Genomic DNA, 19,534 nt, shown 5'->3' on the forward strand with positions numbered 1-19,534 from the left:
AGAGTTAATGAAACCAATACTAAGGCTCGACAAGATTTATTATATTGATATGAAATTACAATACCCTCAACAATAGCTCAAATCTAATGAAGAATGTTGTTTGGCAGTTTCTTGCAGGCGTGGGACTACGAAATGAGGTTATGGCTGCAAAAGTGAATAACCAAAAGTACTTTTATGTTGCCTTGTTTGCTAAAAACCAGGGCAAGCTTTCAATACACACTGAGTCCAAATATTTTCTGCTGTATACAATCAAATGAGGCCACATGCAGGGTAAATAGAATCTTATTTTGTTGTGACAGCAGATTCAAGTGCCCGTAACCCCCCATGGCGACAGAGCTGCCCTGGTTATCCCCTTGAAACAAACAAAGTGGCTTAATCCATCCACTGAATTCTATTGACTGCTTCATTGCCTGCATGCCAGGGTAAGCAGTTGCTTGTCTTTATCTAGGTCTTCCAAGTGCCCTCGTTTACCCTTAACACCAGCTAACATTGTGACTTGCTAAACCAGAAGTAAAATGACAATTTTTGCTATAATTACAATTACTTTTATTAATTTTTCTAAATGCAACATTTAAAGTAAATGTAAATTAGTTTTTTTTATCTTTTTAAAAGCAGTTTCAGTTTGACCTTTTTTTTCCAATTTGAGTTAGAATTACTTCAATAGATTTTGTTAACTATATAACAACTGAGCTAAGGCACTGGAGGCTTCACACCCTAATATTGAATACTAATATTTCATTCCATTAATAATTTAGAAGTGAATGCCTGCTGGTGAATATGCACTTAAAATCATGTAAGGTATTTTCACTTTGCATGGATTACAGATATGTCTGACCCTGGACAATGTCAGAAAGTAGAAACCATCCAAGGACCCAGACAGGCTATTCTCAAGATATTAAGATACTTGCGACTGAGTATGTACTGGGTCAGACACATTAGGAGTCTCGGGAGTAAGCCCTGTCTTTGGCCTTTGGGCAGATACAATGGCGATACGACTGCACTACCTCCATTGTGGTTACAATATTGACGTGGCACTAATAGCTTGGAATACAGGAAGGGATGAATGAGCAACCAAGCGAGGCAAAAGTTGCGTGAAGCTCAGGCGGACTTGACTCGGTCGCCTTTTCTCGACCCACTTAAGCTCAATAGCAAACGCCATTCTGCTTGTCGTTCAATATTACCTTCAGACTCTTGACCACTGCAGGCTAACCGCCTGAGGAGGTCTAGACTGGATATTTAGTCATGTACCATGATAATGATGTGCACGCATGCACACACACACACACTCGCAGGCTCCTTTTAAAGTGGTAAGGAATGAAAAGAACAACAACAGAAAATGTCGAGTGGCAAACCAGTTCTTGACAATTATGCCCTTTTTTTGGAAGTTCACCTGAATGTTTTTTTTTTTTTTGTAGTTCACTGCTGATTAATAAACAATTTCAAACCTCAAACAGAAATCGTGATAGGAACTGCAGGAATTCAATATGACAATATATTTTTCTACTCAACAAAGTCTGATCGAAATCTCTCAGCCCAAGTAAATTTTTGTCCCCATTTCACCCAAACGAATGCTGATACTACATGAGGAACTTCAATTCTCCACAAAAGCAGAAAGCTGTATATGATGAATCACAGAGTGGCTATTAATGTTAATAGGTGTTGTAAATACATGCTGCCATCTTGGAGCCTTCCCAATAGCTTAATTAATCGCACAGCTTGAGTAGGCTTATTAGCTTTTGCTGGTACAACACAAGGTAGCACTTCCATAGCATACTAATGAATTATATAGAGGCAGGAGGCAAGGTACTAAAGCTAAATTTTGTATAATTCAATAAACTCCGTATGTAATTTTGCTGAACCCATTCAGTGTTCTAAATTGCCTGCTATTCTACACCAAAGTAAAAAAATATATATTTAAAGATATACATTTTACCATAACACTTCCTCATTTTTCTTCTCTCTTTTCTTTCATCCCCTTAACAATCCATCAACACAGATAAGACTTCAACTCCATTTCTCACACTCAGATTTTCCTGGGCAAAGAGAAGCTGACTCGAATCTTTATTCCATCGACTCAAGTTTGCCACAGTTCTAGGAAAGTATGTGTGTCCTGGATATAGCATCCCAAGGGCCGTGATATTGAGCTGGGCTATTGTTTTATTAGGACTGCAGGAACAATGTGTCTGGTTACAGTTACAAGGCACAGCAGGCACAGTCTTTTAGTCCAAACCAGTCTTGTCAATGGATTACAACATTATATTCAAGAAGCAGAAACAATGTGTCTGGTTACAGTTACGAGGCACAGCAGGCACAGTCTTTTAGTCCAAACCAGTCTTGTCAATGGATTACAACATTATATTCAAGAAGCAGAAATGCAGTGAAATTCTCCCTGGAACTGCAAAAGCATGTGTGCAGAAAAAAAAAAAAAAAAAAAATGTAAACTCCTACCGTCATTACACAGCGGTCCACCGAATGTCGTCATGCTGCAGTCACAACTGAAGCCCTCCCATTGTTGAAGACACACACCTTGGTTGGCACAAGAATCTTCCTGGCATGTCGTGCTGGGGCCTGAGCATTGAGAGAAGTACAACATACAGTGAGCCCACTACTTGTCATTTCACTCAACAAAATATCACTAACATTCTCTACTATTGTCCAGCAGAAGTGAAACATACAAAAACAAATTTCCTGTGACACCACACTAAGATCATATTCTGTATATTTAAAAATATCCGCTAGTAAGGGGTATACATCACTAGAAAAAAAAACCAAAAAAAAAAACCACATTGCTTTTAATTTATGGCTGCTGTGGTACAAACCCAGGGTGATTGTCTATTTTTTTTTTCCAGGCGCTGTAATTTGCTCGTGTAAATCAAAAGTGAGTGCAATCAATTTATAAAAAGGATCTTGTTTGTGAATTCCTTCCATGCACGCCTGCCGGTGTTTAGTTTTGTTCTCTTTGTAGGATTTAGCAACAACAGCAGAGTTTCAAATTAGTACAGTACATTAAAATTAAATAAATTATCAGGTGACGATCCTTGTATTCCATTGGAACTAAAGATGTAGGGCGGGAAGGTGAATGGGAAAGGTGGCAGTCATCTCACTCAGGGAGATGTGGAATGTGTGATTGAAGTGGTGGGCAAGCATTGCCAATGCAGAGAAGGGAAATATATCACATGCTGTATTAAGCAGACCCATTTTCTGCATCTACCTTGCAAATCAGCTTTCATCAATGCAACTTTTGTCGGAGTAGAAGAGGAAGAGGCAAAGTATAGCAGCTGTTAATAAACAGAAGGAGGTCAGGTGGAAAGAGTGTGTGCAAAGATGATTGAAGTGAGTGTTTGTATTGACCAGAAGAGGTAGGGATGCACTATAGGAGGAAGTTGGGTAAGCCTAAATGACATCAGAGATGTCATGAGGATATCAAGGTTTACTCACAGCCAATCACACATCTACAAACAGTGTTCATTGAGTGCAACCACTGACTCAAAAAGAAAAGCGAGTTTGACACAACCGCGCACAGTAATGAATTTAATTACATTTGAACCACATAAAAAAAATAAACCACAACTCGTAAACTCAATCAAGAAGAGTGGATGAATTGTGAAATTAAACTAGGTGACTGCTGCTGAAAAGTAAATCCAATAGCGTATTATCTTTGGATGTGCTACTCATGCTAATCATGCACGCAACAAAGGTTTCATACATAATTCACAATGATTGCTTCTGGCAAACTCTCAGATCCGGTAAGTGTGCACGGTGCAAAACAAAATAGAGATGAAATTGGAAATAGGGGTAACAGTACAAATATGGCTGAGGGAATAAGTAGATTATGATCAAATGAAATGAACAACTGTGTACGGCGAAATCTCATAGCGTGATCAGAAAGCTTGAACAGTTTATGTCATGTGACCTTCATGGCATGCGTTGCCAGTGGGGGTGTCTCAGTGTCCAAATGATAACAATCAGAAGCAATTCCAAATTTGTGTTATGTCAATTGACAAATACCATCGTATGGATAATTTCATAATATGGAAATACATCCCACGAGGAATGGGGAGGGGAAATAGAGAAAAATTATGAATTATCCAGCTTTATGTACGTGGGAGTTTTAAAAGTGGGTGTGTTTTGATTTTCTGGAGAGGGAGCCATAAATTGGACTGTGTCTAAGTATGGGAAATGGCCAGTAGAGCAGAAGCAATGCGCATGTACGGTCAACTTTAAGAACGTAAATAAATGCTGCATCCCATAAAATCCACCCAAGTCTCATATTTGACTTGTTTTTTGGCAGAAGATTGGAGGATATTTTCTCACAGTCTTCACACCAATAAATTGATAAAACCCATACGACTTACCACTAAACTTTGACTTCAGTTTAAATAACAAGAAGTCGTCACATTTTGAGGGAAAAAAAAAAGGTTTATATTGTAAAAACATGACCCAAACTACGTCGTGCATCTTGCAGATATTGGAATTGAAAAATGAATAAGTTAAATAAATAAGTAAAATCCTTGGATTTAATAACTGACTTCAGATAGCTGAAATCATTGAAACAATTATATGGCTTTTACTTGGGACAAAATGTGTTCAATCAGATGTCAGAAATATTATAAATTATTATAGTCAACAATTTAGGCATATGCTGGAGACTGAGTTTTACTCAGTACTATAGATTTGCTGGCATGACAAATATATAACCAAGAAGCTCAAAACATAATTTTACTCAACCCTCACCTTCACATCCCCTTTCGATATGTCCCACACAGTCCAAGGCATCTGACATCAGATCAGGAAGACGCCCATTCAGATCCACTGACGCCAAACAACCTTGAAAGCCCTCCTTGGCATGCACCAGTTTGGGCAGTTCCTTGTACATCTCCTTTGTCACCCCACCAACATAAAGGTTACCTGAATGATAAGAGGAGAGAAATACAATACTGACTTCTAGTGGACAAAAACGTTATTGCTCTATAAAAAGGTCTAACACACTACAACTCATTTTATGGTAGAACTGTAAATTGAGAAAGCAAATAAAAAATTCTGATTATTTTTTATACTTGCAAATTTCATACATGAATTTTAATCTTCAGTAACTTCAGTTCTATGATCAGATAATGCACATATGTTAACATGATGTTCAGTAGATTGTATACCCTTCAAGTCCAGGTTTTTGGCCCCTGTGGTGGTCTGGGTGGTAATCTTTGTATCAATCTTGACTGTGTGAAGATTGTTTGCATCTCTGGAGATGATGACACTGTGCCAGTTGTTGTCATTGAGAGGCTTGTTGGAGTTTCCTTTAATCAAATGGGCACCATTTCCCAGGTCTGACACATAGTGCAGGTATCTATAATCAGACAATGTAAAAATATGAGTGGAAAAATTACAATGAACAATAAAACAGCACAATAAAGTGTTGCCACCTATTAGTCGCTAAATATTGGACCAAGTCTGTTTATGGACTGCATTTTTTTTTCTAAAATAATTTATGAAGCATTAGTTTGTGTACCTGCATAAAAATAACTAAATTATTGACAGTCTGCAGAATTACCAGAGGCTCTGTGTTGTAATGAACAAACCAGTCATTAATTTTGTGTTTTGAAGGCAGTTTGCATGCTCAATTTAATTAAAATGTATGACTTTTTAATGTTCCCGTAAGCAGTACTGTACTGCATAACTCCAGGTCATACTTGAAAGGAGGTCAACCCATTTGAGCATCAAGAAATGCACTCTTGTGTACTTGATTCCTTTTTAGGTTGGGTCCTTGTGTGCCTTTGTGAAGATTAAAACGAATACTAATAGCCAAAAGCTCTCAATTCTGGCACAAAGGCAATAAGAACGGAATTTGAAGTCCTTTAGTAATATTACAAGTCTCAAGAATTGTATTCACTTGAGAAACTGTTGTGAGGTATGAACAGTTTCACGATAAGAACCATTATTCATTTTTTTGTACAGACAGCAGAGTTGTCAATATTTAGTTTTTCATATTTGCAGGTATTTTAAGATGGTGACACAATGACTTACAACAAAAGGGACAGAAAAAAATTGGTCAAAACTGCATGGGAGGTTGCTACAAAAATACATTTCAGAATTTCCCATCTTCATACATTTGTGCTATTGGGTAGGATGGAAAGGCAGAAACCTTATTTTATAAAGAAACATATCCAAGCCCATCTACATTTTTTTTTAAAAGACACTTGGGAATACGTGGGAACGTGTTATGTTCAAATTGTTCATGGTGGAATTAAAGTTTTGAAAGAATGTACTATTGTTGTTTTTAATAACATGAAAATGAAAAGGTGGACGAAAGGTGCTATTTTATTCTATCAAAAAATGCTGCCTTCCTTTGATATATTATTACTATTAACTATCATTTCCACGTATTCAAGACACGTTTAGTAGCTAACTAAAATATTAGAAACAGCTCATCATGGTTATAGACCACAACTCATTGCTGCATTGTGAAATAAACACATCCCTGAGAACATCAGCTCAAACCGAGAGTGAACTTTATAAAGTCCAAACATACCCTTTGACCAATTCCACCACAATGAAGTCATTCCCATCCCCGCTGTTATAGAGGATGAGACCATCGGAAGAGGTGGTTTTAAACTGAAAGAAAAGGTGCATGGAGTAATAAGCCTGCAGAGCAGTGAGTGTCACGTAGCTGGAGCGTGATTTGAAGGTGACAGGATCAGCGATGATATTCTTGAATCCGATCATGGCGTTGAGCTCGCAGTAGTCGATGTCACCATTTTTACACAGGTCTATGTAGGCCATGCCATTGAAGGACAGACTTTGGAGGTGACCGATGAAATTGGACGGCACCATGGACATGAAGCGCTTCTCCGTCACGATTCCTGTCTCAATGTTGTGGAACTCCAGTTGGGTGTGGTCACCGGCCATTTGACCTTTGATCGCACAAGTGGGCAAAGCAAAGATGGTATTGTTGGGGGGGAGAGGGACACTTACAGCAAAAGCAGCACGACTTCCTTAAAATGTGCATGAAAATGTGAGCTAGAATTGCAAGCAAGCTATTCTTGGGATGGTCTTATATTTTTGTCAGTATATATTTATCTATGTTTAGCTGCAGAAAAAAAACAAGGATGAATCAAAAGGCTTTTTTCTCCTACAGGGATGCTAATTAAGAAGTACCTTCCACTGGTGTCAGATCATCTACGGTCAGTGTCAAATTCTTTCCCCTTCTGAAGACACGCACTGTGTGCCACTCATTATCGTTCAGATTCTGACCCGCAAAAATAGTCTCCGGACCTTTGCCTGCAGGACAGTCCGAAAATGGTTAACAAACATACACATGTGCAACGTAGGCATGCACCATAGAAAACCTCAGAGAAATAGTAAAGAAGGTAATAGAAAAAGAAAAGAGGGACAGAGTGAATGAGTTCTTTTTTCAGCAAAGACACAAAACATAAAGGTTGACATTGTTAATGGTCCACAAAAACACGTTATTCTGACTTGCACTTTGCTGTTCTGATGGAAGAAAATAGAAATACATCAGAATGCTCGAGAAAGTCCCATTTTCAAAAAGGGAAGTCATGAGAAGTCATGTTTTAATTACTGGTAATTCAAGAAATAGTAGCTTGTTAGACCGTATTCAAGCAATTTACGTCACACCAGTAGGTGGCAGCAGATGATCACCATGAAATATTTGCACTTCATTAACTGGATTTCTCTGTGCACGCTTAATTTTTTCGGCGTCTCTAAAGACACTAATTTGAAAGAGAACCATTGTAGTAGGTCGCATAATGTATAATGTAGAGGCAAACTAATGTTGCTGTGAAATGCAGCTTATAAAAAAAGAAAATACAGAGTGTGTTTTAATTTTCAATAAATATACTCACTAATACATGTTTTTGAAACGCAGCAATCGGTATCTGATGTTTGTTGCATGCCAAATGCATATGAAAGTCATGCTGAGTTTTAATACTGAGTGATAATTAAAGTGACATGAGTAAAAGTCACGCTGCAGTCGTCTGACTTATGCCTTCAGCCAATCTTGAAAAATGGCGTTCTAATATTGTATGAATTGTGTGACTGCTATCAGGCTGACTGTAAATGAGAGGTTACATAGATTCAAGGTGGCAAACACCTCAAGCATAATCTAATTTAAAATCTGATAAATTAGAGCAACTGCAAATTGTGGCAAAAATACAAATCCTGCAAAAAGCCTATCTGCATTTACTACTCACAAATCACAGAAATACCTGAATTGGTCTGACGTGATTAAAAAAAAAAAAAAAAAAGCAACCTCTGCGAAGATCTTGGATTTTATATGGATGCCGCTTCAGTGTTCTCCTGCTGTGCCCACACAACCAAACACGCGGATGACAATATCCCATTGTGACAGAATTAAATCTCCAGGCTCTGCCCACTGTGAGGCTTATTTTAGATAGGTGCCAGGTTCATTCTCTTCAACTCCTTTCTGGCTATTTATGCTCTCTTTTTCAGTAAGTTCTAAACCCCTGATGCAATACATATGCAAATGTAAGGATGCCAAAGTTCTGGGACATGTCCAATCTTAGAGGCCCAGTTCTGCTTTGTAAGCACAAAACACAGGGGGCAGGATTGGAACTGGAGAGGGATTAAGGATATGATAGTGAAAAATTGGAATGGAGTAGCACTTGAAAGTGTACTTGATCGTTGCCTTCCATTTTTCTGCCCTTGTTGCTCTCCAAGGGCAGACAAAAAAGGAGGCGGGCCAAGAGGCCATTTACAAGAGGCATTTCCCCACTGCTTCCACTGCTGTGTGGTTGTGAGACTGACATTAAAGGCCAATTAAAGGCCAGTGTGTGTGTGGCTCCCATCCGCCAAGAATCCTCACTTATGGTGATCTGTCTGCAGTGATGGACCCACAGTGATCCCTTGCCGCCTCGTTGACTTCTGTGCCCAAAAGGAACAACAGAGAAGTATGGCACAAGGACAGCAAGAGAACATGTGATTATTCAGTCAATCAATTTGGGTTGGCAAAATGACAAGCCAGAGGCTGGTGCTGCTCGGCCCAACATCGCGACTCGCTCAGGTGGAGGAAAGAGGCTTGACCGATCAGCAACCGCTGGATTACTGTCAAAAGCAAACATCAAAGTCTGCCGTGGTGACAAAGAAAGCTTAGTAGGCCGCACCAGGCGACCTACTTGTCTGATAAATGTTCAAATGCATTGTGAAAACCTTCCATCACAGAAAGGTTGCCAAACGGGGTCAATCAGTCCATTAAATTACCCCAATTGAATTCATATTCAAAAAGAACGTTTGCATTTTTCTTTACGTTTGACCTATATATCACCGTGGGATAGGGGGGAACGAAATTTCGGTTTCTTTGTGTGTCTTTGGCATGTGGAGAAATTGACAATAAAGCTGACTTTGACTTTGACTTTGACTTTGACTATATTGTGAATATCTATATATTGCAGCAAAGATCAGTCATATATGAATCTACCAGAGGTACTTTGGCATACTTCAAGAGATTATACATTAGCCAATAAAAACGCATAATAACCGCTAGCTCTGCAATGTTGGGAAAGCAGAACCAGGAACACATCTGCAGCCAGAATATTTAAGCTTATGTGTTTCAGTTTGTTATGGCTTGGAAGATGTTACGAGTGTTTACGTAAATCCAAGTGGCAGTGTTTTTTTCAGACAGCTCTCGGCAGCCCAAGGGAGCCTCAGCCCCTAATTGACAGTGATGTGTTCTTTGAGTTGCTACTGAATTTCTCTCAACCACCAAGCTGACCAGAACCGCAGCGCCTGACACTGCGCATTAATTAACAAGTGGGGGAAGGAAGAGGACGGAAATAACGTAATATAATAAACGTAGAAAAGGAATGAATTCAACATGAACTTAATTAACAGTTATCGCCCCAAACTTCAATTTCCTTTGTTCTGAGACCCAGTTTGGTGTGGCTCTTTAATTTTTATTTACATACTTCCTCCACTTAGTTTTTAAACATTTATTTCCTCTGCAATAGCCATTATGAAAAATATATATTGCCCTTTGTTTTTAATTGTGCTGTGCATTGCAAAGCTATATAATCCATCAATAATTTAGTTTTGTATTTACAAGAAAAATGTAACTACAAAAGAATTACCCAAGTTCTGTGTGCACACATTACCCCTTCACAATATCATCATAAACCAAGAATGACCTTTTAAAGCGTTGACACGAAGAATTAGAGCTGTGAGTTTTTCATTTGCATACGCAAACAAGGGACGCATCCAGGAGGCATGAACAATGCTATTTAGCATTTAGAGAGGTGTTAAGAGTGGCTGGCTCACAGAGCAAGTCTAGAGGTCACTTCACGTGATGTTACGCAAATTGTGGAAGGCCTACCTCCTCATCATGACCTTCTCAACACGGACAACCGAATTAAAGCATTATTAAACCCCTGTATAGTATTTGTTGGAACTGGCCAAGATTTTATTTCATTCATTATTATCTATGATACTGACAGTATGTATAGCTCTTAGAATTATTTAACAGGAAGTGAGGTCATGCATCGGAATCTGAAGATGTAATCATTTATTCATTGCAGTTCCTGCATAATAAATGTCAGGGATATTTACCTCTTAAAATATTGCAATGTTACTTCTATGTTGAAAACGCACACTCCCAGATGCACACACAAAGAAAATGATCTATTCTTGCACCCTCCTCTTCAAACATTCCTTCCTGCTCTGTGAGGCAAGTTAATGAGAATAATAAAACCACACTCTGTATTGCCTGTGTATGTGACATTAATGGTGTCATCAATTTACAAGCAGCTACTCATGCTGGAGTCACAGGAAAAGAAAAAAAAAAAAAGTGACAATAACCTCATGCGTGTGTAATACAATTGAAGTATTTGTGAGTTTTTGTTTGTGTTAAATACCACTAGAAAATATGCATGGCTCTCCAATTACCACCTCACCCTTTTTACCGTTCTTGTGAACTTCAAGTTTGAATAAGAACTGCAACGCAAGATGCAAGTCAGAAACATCTTATCTTGGGAATTTTGAATGCCATCTGTAATGGCTGCAGAAAATAAATAGTATTAGGCTTCTCGCCATACTGGAGCACATGAATGCCGAGAGAAATACAGTAATAGAAGAGCTAAAGAAGAAAATGAATGTGAGCAGTAACTTACTGGAGGTACAGTTTATCCTGACACAATCTAGATGGGGAAGAATAGATGAGAGATAAATTCATCTTTCAACAATGCAGCTGCAGACATCAGTAAAGTATACAGTCCACCTCTCTGGGGACATACACACGGACGCTGACCGTCCTCTGATGCTCTCACCATGGCCTCCAGCTGAGCACAAAAGTGCTGTAGTAGTTGTGACAGAGGAGTACAATTATAGCATTATATAAAACAAATGATAACAGGAGCTATTCAGATTGAATAGGAATACGTATGATTGTTTGTGTTTGAAGTTGATTATTTAAATCTACTACTATACATCATGAGAGCATGAGATTTTGGTCAGAGTCAGACAGGGCCAGCGAGACAGCTGTGTTTATCCTTTGCTACAAAACATGAATATCCCCAAAAATATGCTGGAGGCTAAAATTTCTACTGATCATAAAATACAGTTGTTAATGACAGTAGTTAATAAAATAACTATAACATTGGATTTCTACCTCAATGTAACGAATACTGAATAGAACCAGTCTATTTCTACGTTTACTTCAAGGTAACACGAACGTCTAGTGTATCTGTGTTCTCAAGCTGTGAAAGACAAAAGAGTACATAAAGAAGGAAGCAGACTTTTTGTCGTTCCTTTTCCAGCTTGCTGGATTGTGGTCTTAATTCTACCACAGCAGTTCTAGTTGTCAACTTTCATGACTGACTTACAGTAAGCCGCGGGCATACAGGCTTTATCTTACTTTTCCTTTTTACCTCCCTGGTTGCAAAAGCTCAGCTCATGTTGTGCTCTGCGATAGGTGACCCAGTTGGAAAACCCCCTCCCTGCCTTCTTTTCTGGCCCTGCCTGTCGTGTGTTGTCAACCGCAGCAGAAAAGTGGGAGCAAACAGCCAGAGACCAACACTTGCCTGCCCCTACAGGAAATGCTCCGGTTTTAAAGAGGGTCCGAAAAGTCGGCCTTCCAATAGTTGATACGTGCCGATTCTTTTATCCCTTTGACAGGAAAAACGGGGGCATGGCCTGTTTTTGTTTTGGCATTCCGGTTTTGTCAGTAACAAGCATTAATTAGCACTGATCATCCGTCCGTCCGTCCGTCCGTCCGTCCGTCCGTCCGTCCGTCCGTCCGTCCGTCCGTCCGTCCGTCCATCCATCCATCCATCCATCCATCCATCCATCCATCCATCCATCCATCCATCCATCCATCCATCCAATTAAATATACCGCCAACAAAAATAGTGTGGCAACGACACTAAAACGGGTGTTGGACAAACACACCATTGAGGAATAAATAGATGGAATGGGTGGTGAGCATTTCCTTGCTGGGCAAAGGCAACTGTGAACTCAAGTGGCAGTAAGCAGAGAGCCGCAGACTCTTGCCATTGAAAGCTTTACACCATCTCCTTCTATTCAAGAATATGAATGTGTATAATAATGTGTGTGAAGTACAGCGCATGTGGTGGTAGGGCAGTGCATTTGAAAGAGTTGTCAGGCATAATTTAGCTCAATTTGACGCATGACTTTGGTACTGCAGAGGATACACGCTTGGGTCGCTACCTAAATTGACAGTCAGCCGGACGCGGCCGCTCTCCAGCTCCAGACGCAGTGTGTCGGCCGAGTCCCGAGAGGTGGTGGCGATTAGGATGCCATAAGCTCGCTGGGATCGGAAGCGCATAGAAACATCTTCGGCTTCCGTGTGCATCACCACTGGCAGCTGGACCTTCATGAACTTGCTGCCGTCGTAGCTGAGCACCGTCGCCTCTGCAAATAGATTAAAAAGAGGGACAAAAAAAAAGGATCAGTGAAAAAAAACATGGCAGTTTTATTGCAAATCGGGTCTGTCAGTCCTGCCGAAGGGGCTATTATACAAACATTTCACAATCCAATCAGATTTCAGTGCGATTATTTTCTAATGTCCATGTACTCTCTGCAGCCTTTTCCAGCTTTTACCCAAGGGCAATTTTCCAATCTGTTTTGAGTCAAGAGCCACACTTTACATTGGAAACATCTCACAGCACACCACAAAGCAAATATAATGATGTGGGCCCGTATAGTTGATCACCACGTCGATAATCTCTCAGGAAGCTGTTTTTTGAACCGTGTCTTCTACCATCTCGACCATTTATTTTCTAGCCACTGTCATTGACCAGCATACTTGTCAATATCATTTTGCTAACATAGACAGATGAACAAACATACAATACCTGCTGGAAAAAGGAAAAAAAAAAAAGTGAAAGCGGAAAATTTCCCATCGCACACCTTTGTGTGCCATTGTACAGATGTTGGAAATTACTGCATGCCCTAGGAAATTGTGCCGTATTAACAAGTGTTGCCGTGACATCTTGATGAAAGCAATGCCACCTTTGTATATACTTGCAGAGGTACCAAAGCCACAAGAACAAGAAAGATGTGAAACATGAAAAAGAATGTGGTCTTCAACATGTGCCACTCAGCCGTAAGCAAATTGCTGCTGTGCCTAGAAAGACATTTGTGACTCACAGTGCAGTATAATAGAGACACATTGCTCAGGATTACTCATTGTCTCCAAAATGTTTGAAAAGGTATTTAGATTCTAACCAGGCCGCCTCCGCAGGTGAAAGCTCACCATTATGGAATAGGGAGGCAAGCTTAGATAGGATTGAATTTCTTTCACTCACATATGACAGGAAATAATCAATATAAAGTGACTGGAGCTTTGTACCCACGTTTTGTGCGTCACAACGACGTACTACACGGGGACATTGACTGAGGCAAAAAATATTAAGATCAACATGATCTGTGTTTGTCCGTTGACTTTACGTATTGAGCATCTGCCCGCTGCCGCTGCATTTACTCAAAGCATTAGGCAGCTGTCTGGAGAAATGCCAGGGAGATTGTTAAACGCTGGCAGGAGTTTGTAACAGCATTTCCGAGAATGTAACTAAACCGCAACCCAATAACAAAGCCATTATTGCTCTTGCAGTGCCGAGACAGATAGTTCGAAGGGGGGGGGGGGGGGGGGGGGGGGGAGGGATGGAGAGTTTGGGGGTTATAGGGTATCACTGTCCCACTCACCACCTCATCACCACTTCCCAGTCACATGCCACATCCAGCCCTTCTGGAGTGGCTCAGTCACATTTCTCACCCAAATCCAATTTCTCTACGCCCCTCTAGGGGTCCCTTTAGGTGACAGGGGTGTGACAAACGAACCACACTGCTTCCTACCAGGCTGACACAGCATCGAGTAGCATTTGAAAACTGTCGGAAAATAGGAAATACTGAATTCAAACTCCTAATACTTGGAAAATTTTTATTCCCAGAGGATATTTATTGTTCTTTGCTACTCTTTAGACATAAGTACATGCTGGCTCACTTTATTTGATTTATTCTCTTCAATCCCACTCTCATCCTTTCTCCAGTTTATGCTATCTCTGTGAAAATAAGATGGATTTGTATATTGAATGCTGCTGATCAATGAACAAATACGAGTGATGGTTGTGAGTCATAGCACTTTTTGTTTAAATAAAAGTGTTCAGAAAGTGCCATCTTGAGGAGTCAAAAAAATGCAACAACTGCTTCAGGAAGCAAATTTGAAGCGTCATTTTCTCATCACTACTGTACATATTTTCGTTTGTCTCATCTTATTGTATATTATACAGCAGTAAGACAACAACTCATTCAAGAACATGTACAATGAAAAACTATTTGGAGCAATAGCTTTAATACAGGCTAGCCTCGTTTCCCTTTTTAATTTACTATGTGTAATTACCACAAGAGTCTGCTATCAAACTGAAAACAATCTGTGATCCGAACCATGAAATTGGTGTTTTTAATTACTTCAACCATTACGTCACCTTTCAACCATTCAAGCTGCATATATGAGTGAAGTCCAAATATATCTGTGGAGTAAAATGTGTGGGAAGCACAGCCTCATCCAAAGTGAGCACCACTCAAAAACCCAAGTGGAGTTGTTTTCCGAGGCCCTTCCATGTAACTAAATTGAGCAGAATGAGGCTGTCAGAGTGCCCAACATGAGACTGTCACAGGACAGATGGAAGCTACCAAACCAAACCAAGCATTAATTTCCCCTCATGTAAAACACAAAACAACACTGACGTGTGTGCTTTTCAGAAGAGTCAGCGTGTGTTTGCATCTGTGTGATGTGACAAATTAGGCTTTGATAGTAACAAGGGGAAGGAATGAGAGACACTACACAGTATTTTCCTTCCGTTTTCCCCTCAGGAGAAGAGGCTCTGCAGGAAGGGGAGCTGTCAACTGCATGTCACAGGATTGTGATGTGCATGCCAAGGTACTGGGCACCAGGTCCAATCCAATTTACATTTTTCTGGGGAACAACTGCCAAAGGCTTTGGGAAAATATATGTTCAGGATAAATGGGAGGAAATAACAGGATATCATAAATAATTCAAAGACACTGTCCTCTCTAACGCAGCATTCCTGGAACATGCACAATCAAATCAACTGAATTCTAATGATGAAATATGTACAAAGCTAATTCAATTAAAAATTAGGATTCCTGCAGATTTTCTCCAGAGTCATTATTATTTTTTTACAGTTGACACAAATTTGTCTCTGCATGGTCACAGTGCAGCAACCTAGTTTGTCGCACAAACTAGGTTGCTGCACTGTCGTCATGGATTATTTGGTCCCTCGAGAAGAATCTGTAACTTTAATCCTGTGTTATCAGAAATATATACACGCCAGCTACGTATTTTACGGTGGAAAATCAATTATGGACTCCTTAGAGAGAGTTACACTTATTTTAATAATTTAAAAATTAAGTAAATTAAATAATACTGCAATCCAGATGAATAAATTCAAGTCATGAGGTAATTTATACGGTGTGACATGCTATTATATGCATTTAACCGCAAATAACAAGTCTATATGTGTTCAGAACATTATATTGATCAAAAAACCTGCATTTAATGCCGATGTTTGCCGCACTCAACAATGCAGAATGCCATATCTCATTAGGGAATTTGTGCATGTCCTGCAATAAGCCATCTGTTAGCCTGCCTTGGCCTTACACGAATATTTGAGCTAATTAGCAACTGGATCAACAATGGAGGGCTAGACATTTGGGATACATGGACAGAATAGCTTTTTCTGCTTAATTAAAGTCTCCCAAAATAGGGCAAATAGCTTCATGCCTCACTTTAGAAGCCCCACCCCCTACTCTTGCAATCTGGGTTGTCATAGTTGTCCTCCTACACCATATGTAATTGCTGTACTTTGCCACCGGGGGGTACACCACGCTCAGATAAGTGAGAGCTGTGGTAATTCTTTTGACAGCTCCTCTTCCTACTGGTGCCTGCTGCATCCGACCAGCATCATGGCAATCTGGAGCCATCAAAACAGCTGGCAGCGGGCCAGGACACTTCCACTGTTCTCACTCACTGGCACACTAATGGCAGTATCTCAGCAGACATGGCCAGAACACGAGAGATGAGGATATCGGCCAAAACACAGTAAGACACTTGAATGTGAGAAGAAAAGGAATAAGTGTGACAATGAATTAATGGCTGTGAAGATGCAGTGCTTTCGTTTCCATTTGCTTGACTTTTCCATTAACGTCAAAACGGATATTGCCTTTGTTAACCGCCAAAATCACGTTCCAGATAATTACAATAGCATTCAGATGTACAGTCACGTAAAATGCAATACTCTATTCCTGTCTGTCATCTGAGGAGTTAAAACTGGAGCACACGTGTGAGGGGGAAAGGCAAAGGAAAGCAGTGCTCAGCAGAGCAAAGCTCAAATGGCATATTCATTCCAAGCTCAAAAGTGTTTGCTCAAAAAAACACTTAGGTATATTGTGTTTCCATAGCATCAAATGATTTAATGTTCTTGTTTTCTTCTATTTGAGTCAAGCTATTACCACTTACTGCAGTTTTTATCTTAAAGTACCATTGTGATTCAGCGAGATTGTTTTGCTACTGCAATTAACATAAGTGGTGATGTCACCCATGGGTTTGTAGAAGATCGAGTGGTTAACAGAGCTGCCTGTGGCTGTAGGTTGACTCGTTTGATTTCCACAGCAAATAGTAGGTATGAGAGGAGCGAGGGAATGAGTGCCCCTCTCCAAAGTAGCCACAATTCAATAGCACCACTTAATCGTGCTTTACAAATGGAATGCTGCAAGAATGAGAACAAGGATAACAATATAAACATGTTCAAAATGGATTATCTATAGGTAATGAGACTTTATAAAGCAAAAGATAAAAAAAATAAAAATAATAAATGCTAGATCAGGGCACTCTGTCATTGACCTGGAAGTGTCGGTACAACCATGTTGTCATGCAATCTATGATAATGATGCAGAATGGTTTGCAATGAGGAAACCTGAAGTGCATTGCACCATGATAACATTGTCACATGCTTCACCTCTTTTCGACATTTGCCTTGATTATGCATATTTTAATTTGCTCATTAATATGCATTGTGCTGTGCATGTAGAGGAAAACTGTACAGCATTATTGTTGCGTGTTTCTATCGTTAATTAGCCTCTTTCGCAATGCTATTTATTGATATGAATTCATCTACAGAAGAAAGATATGCGTGATTCATGTAGGACTAAAAAATTATTTGTTGAATTGAAAAACTCATTGTCTCGTAGCAGAATGTAATTTTGCAATACATGCATTTAAAAATGTCATCAAAACTGTAAGACTACTCATTTTAATTGCAATCTGTTCGCACAGATAAACCAAAATGTTATATTACAGCCTTTCTGATTTTTGCAAGACAGAATGATTAGGCCGTCTGACAAGGTGATGTTTTGACCCAACCAGATTTTGATCAAGCAGTCGGACTAAGACTAATCTGCTGGTCAAAGGCCAACAAGCTGATGTAGGCAGAAACGCACTACCACAACCTTGCTGAGCTTTGCACTCTGTGAAACCCAAACACATACAGCATCTTTGTAATTCAGGAAAATCTATTAAAACTATAGATCCATAACAAAACCCAAACTTAATGCATTGCCAGTCGAAGCAGTCGTACTGCTTGGGTAAAGTTTTAATGCAATACAGCCAATAGATATAGTGGTTGCATGGTTAAGCCAAGACTCCGAGCCTTAGGATTTCACTCCTCATATTCATCTTCTCTGGAGGAAACATGATGAGTATTCTGCACCAGTTCTGGCCACAGCCGAGTGGTTTGATGAGTTAAAAGGTTAGCAGAAGACAGCCAATTTGCAGGCTATTGTGCATGCTAGATATGACCGCCAGTATGTCTCAGCAGTGCATCAGTCACCTGCCATTCAACACACAGTCCTCCACTCAACACTTTACAAACCTTCACTCTTTCTGGCTGCCATGTTAAAATGATTTTTTTTTCCTTCAAATAAATCTGTTTTTGTCCATGTTTTAAAGTCAGCATCAGGGATTTTAAAAAGATAACAGCACCAGGCTTCCCTCTGACAACAGAAAAAAATTGCACCTTAAAGGTGTGCAATTCCCAATCTATAGCTTTATAGAGTGGAAAAAGTATGTTGTAAAGTTTAGTTCAACTTCTGCTCTGTGAGTTGATTTTTTTTCCCTTTGGACATGGATCTCAGTCTATACATTTTTTTTTTTTTTTAACAAAACCACCTTTTAGTGCCGGACTGCTAGTACTACAACTATTTTCAAATATCTTTCACAATCAGGAATGTTTGGCAGTTAGTCAAGTCAAGTCAAGTCAAGTTTATTTGTATAGCCCTAAATCACAAGCAGTCTCAAAGGGCTTCACAGTTGGCACCATTTTGACTCTTTGATTAATTATTTGAATTCCCATTATTCTGGTGGGTGAAAGATAGTTTGGAAATGAGAAAAAAATGCTGGAATCTCCGAAAAAACCCTTACAGGGAAAAAGAAATGGGTCATTGTGCAGTGCTGACAACATTCCAATCAGAGCCAGAAAGGACGTCTTACCTCTTTCGCAGGAGCGACCCAAGTATCCAGTTCCAGAGCAGTCGCATACATATCGGTTCCAGCCTTCCCTGCAGATGCCGTTGTTTTGGCAAGGATTGCTCAAACATTGCTTGGGGTGCTCCTTCGAGCATGAGGGCTTGACTCCTGCAGCCTTCTGAATTTCAGCCAGGCGCCGCACATCTTTACTTTGCCCATCAATAAATAGATCTCGAATGCAGCCGACATAACCATAGTTAAGCAGAGCGGTCCACACCTCAGTGGGGAACACCAGGCCCATTTTGTTCTCTGGCAGGCCCCCAAGGTAGAGGTTATCATCCAGGTCCAGAATTTCACTTTCTCCAGGGGCTGTATAGGCAGTTCTGAGAGTATTGATAGAGATGGTACCTTAAAACAGAGACAGAAGGATATTTTTCAATAAAGTGTGAAATCCAGAAAACTCAGTTAAAGATCCAGAGGTCCAATGGAGAAGTTATCCTGATTGGTGTT

The 19,534-nt window shown here is 39.8% G+C and overlaps 1 protein-coding gene across 29 annotated transcripts in view; it reads right to left on the reverse strand.

Moving 5' to 3' along the window:
- The window catches only part of LOC125978083 (neurexin-1a), a 145,676-nt gene that overhangs the window by 63,890 nt on the left and 62,252 nt on the right, over positions 1-19,534 (reverse strand). For 20 of the 29 annotated variants that reach the window (XM_049735085.2, XM_049735081.2, XM_049735076.2 and 17 more), the window contains 8 exons: positions 19,049-19,432; positions 12,691-12,894; positions 11,136-11,162; positions 7,153-7,275; positions 6,527-6,908; positions 5,154-5,344; positions 4,735-4,908; positions 2,449-2,568 (listed from right to left, as the gene is read on the reverse strand). In XM_049735085.2, the coding sequence (XP_049591042.1) occupies positions 2,449-2,568; positions 4,735-4,908; positions 5,154-5,344; positions 6,527-6,908; positions 7,153-7,275; positions 11,136-11,162; positions 12,691-12,894; positions 19,049-19,432 (1,605 nt within the window). The remainder of the gene's footprint in view (positions 1-2,448; positions 2,569-4,734; positions 4,909-5,153; positions 5,345-6,526; positions 6,909-7,152; positions 7,276-11,135; positions 11,163-12,690; positions 12,895-19,048; positions 19,433-19,534) is intronic. The other 9 variants (XM_049735091.2, XM_049735090.2, XM_049735102.2 and 6 more) reach the window with 1 other exon arrangement.

Source organism: Syngnathus scovelli, chromosome 12 (genome assembly GCF_024217435.2).
Source record: "Syngnathus scovelli strain Florida chromosome 12, RoL_Ssco_1.2, whole genome shotgun sequence".
Taxonomy (NCBI): Eukaryota; Metazoa; Chordata; class Actinopteri; order Syngnathiformes; family Syngnathidae; genus Syngnathus; species Syngnathus scovelli.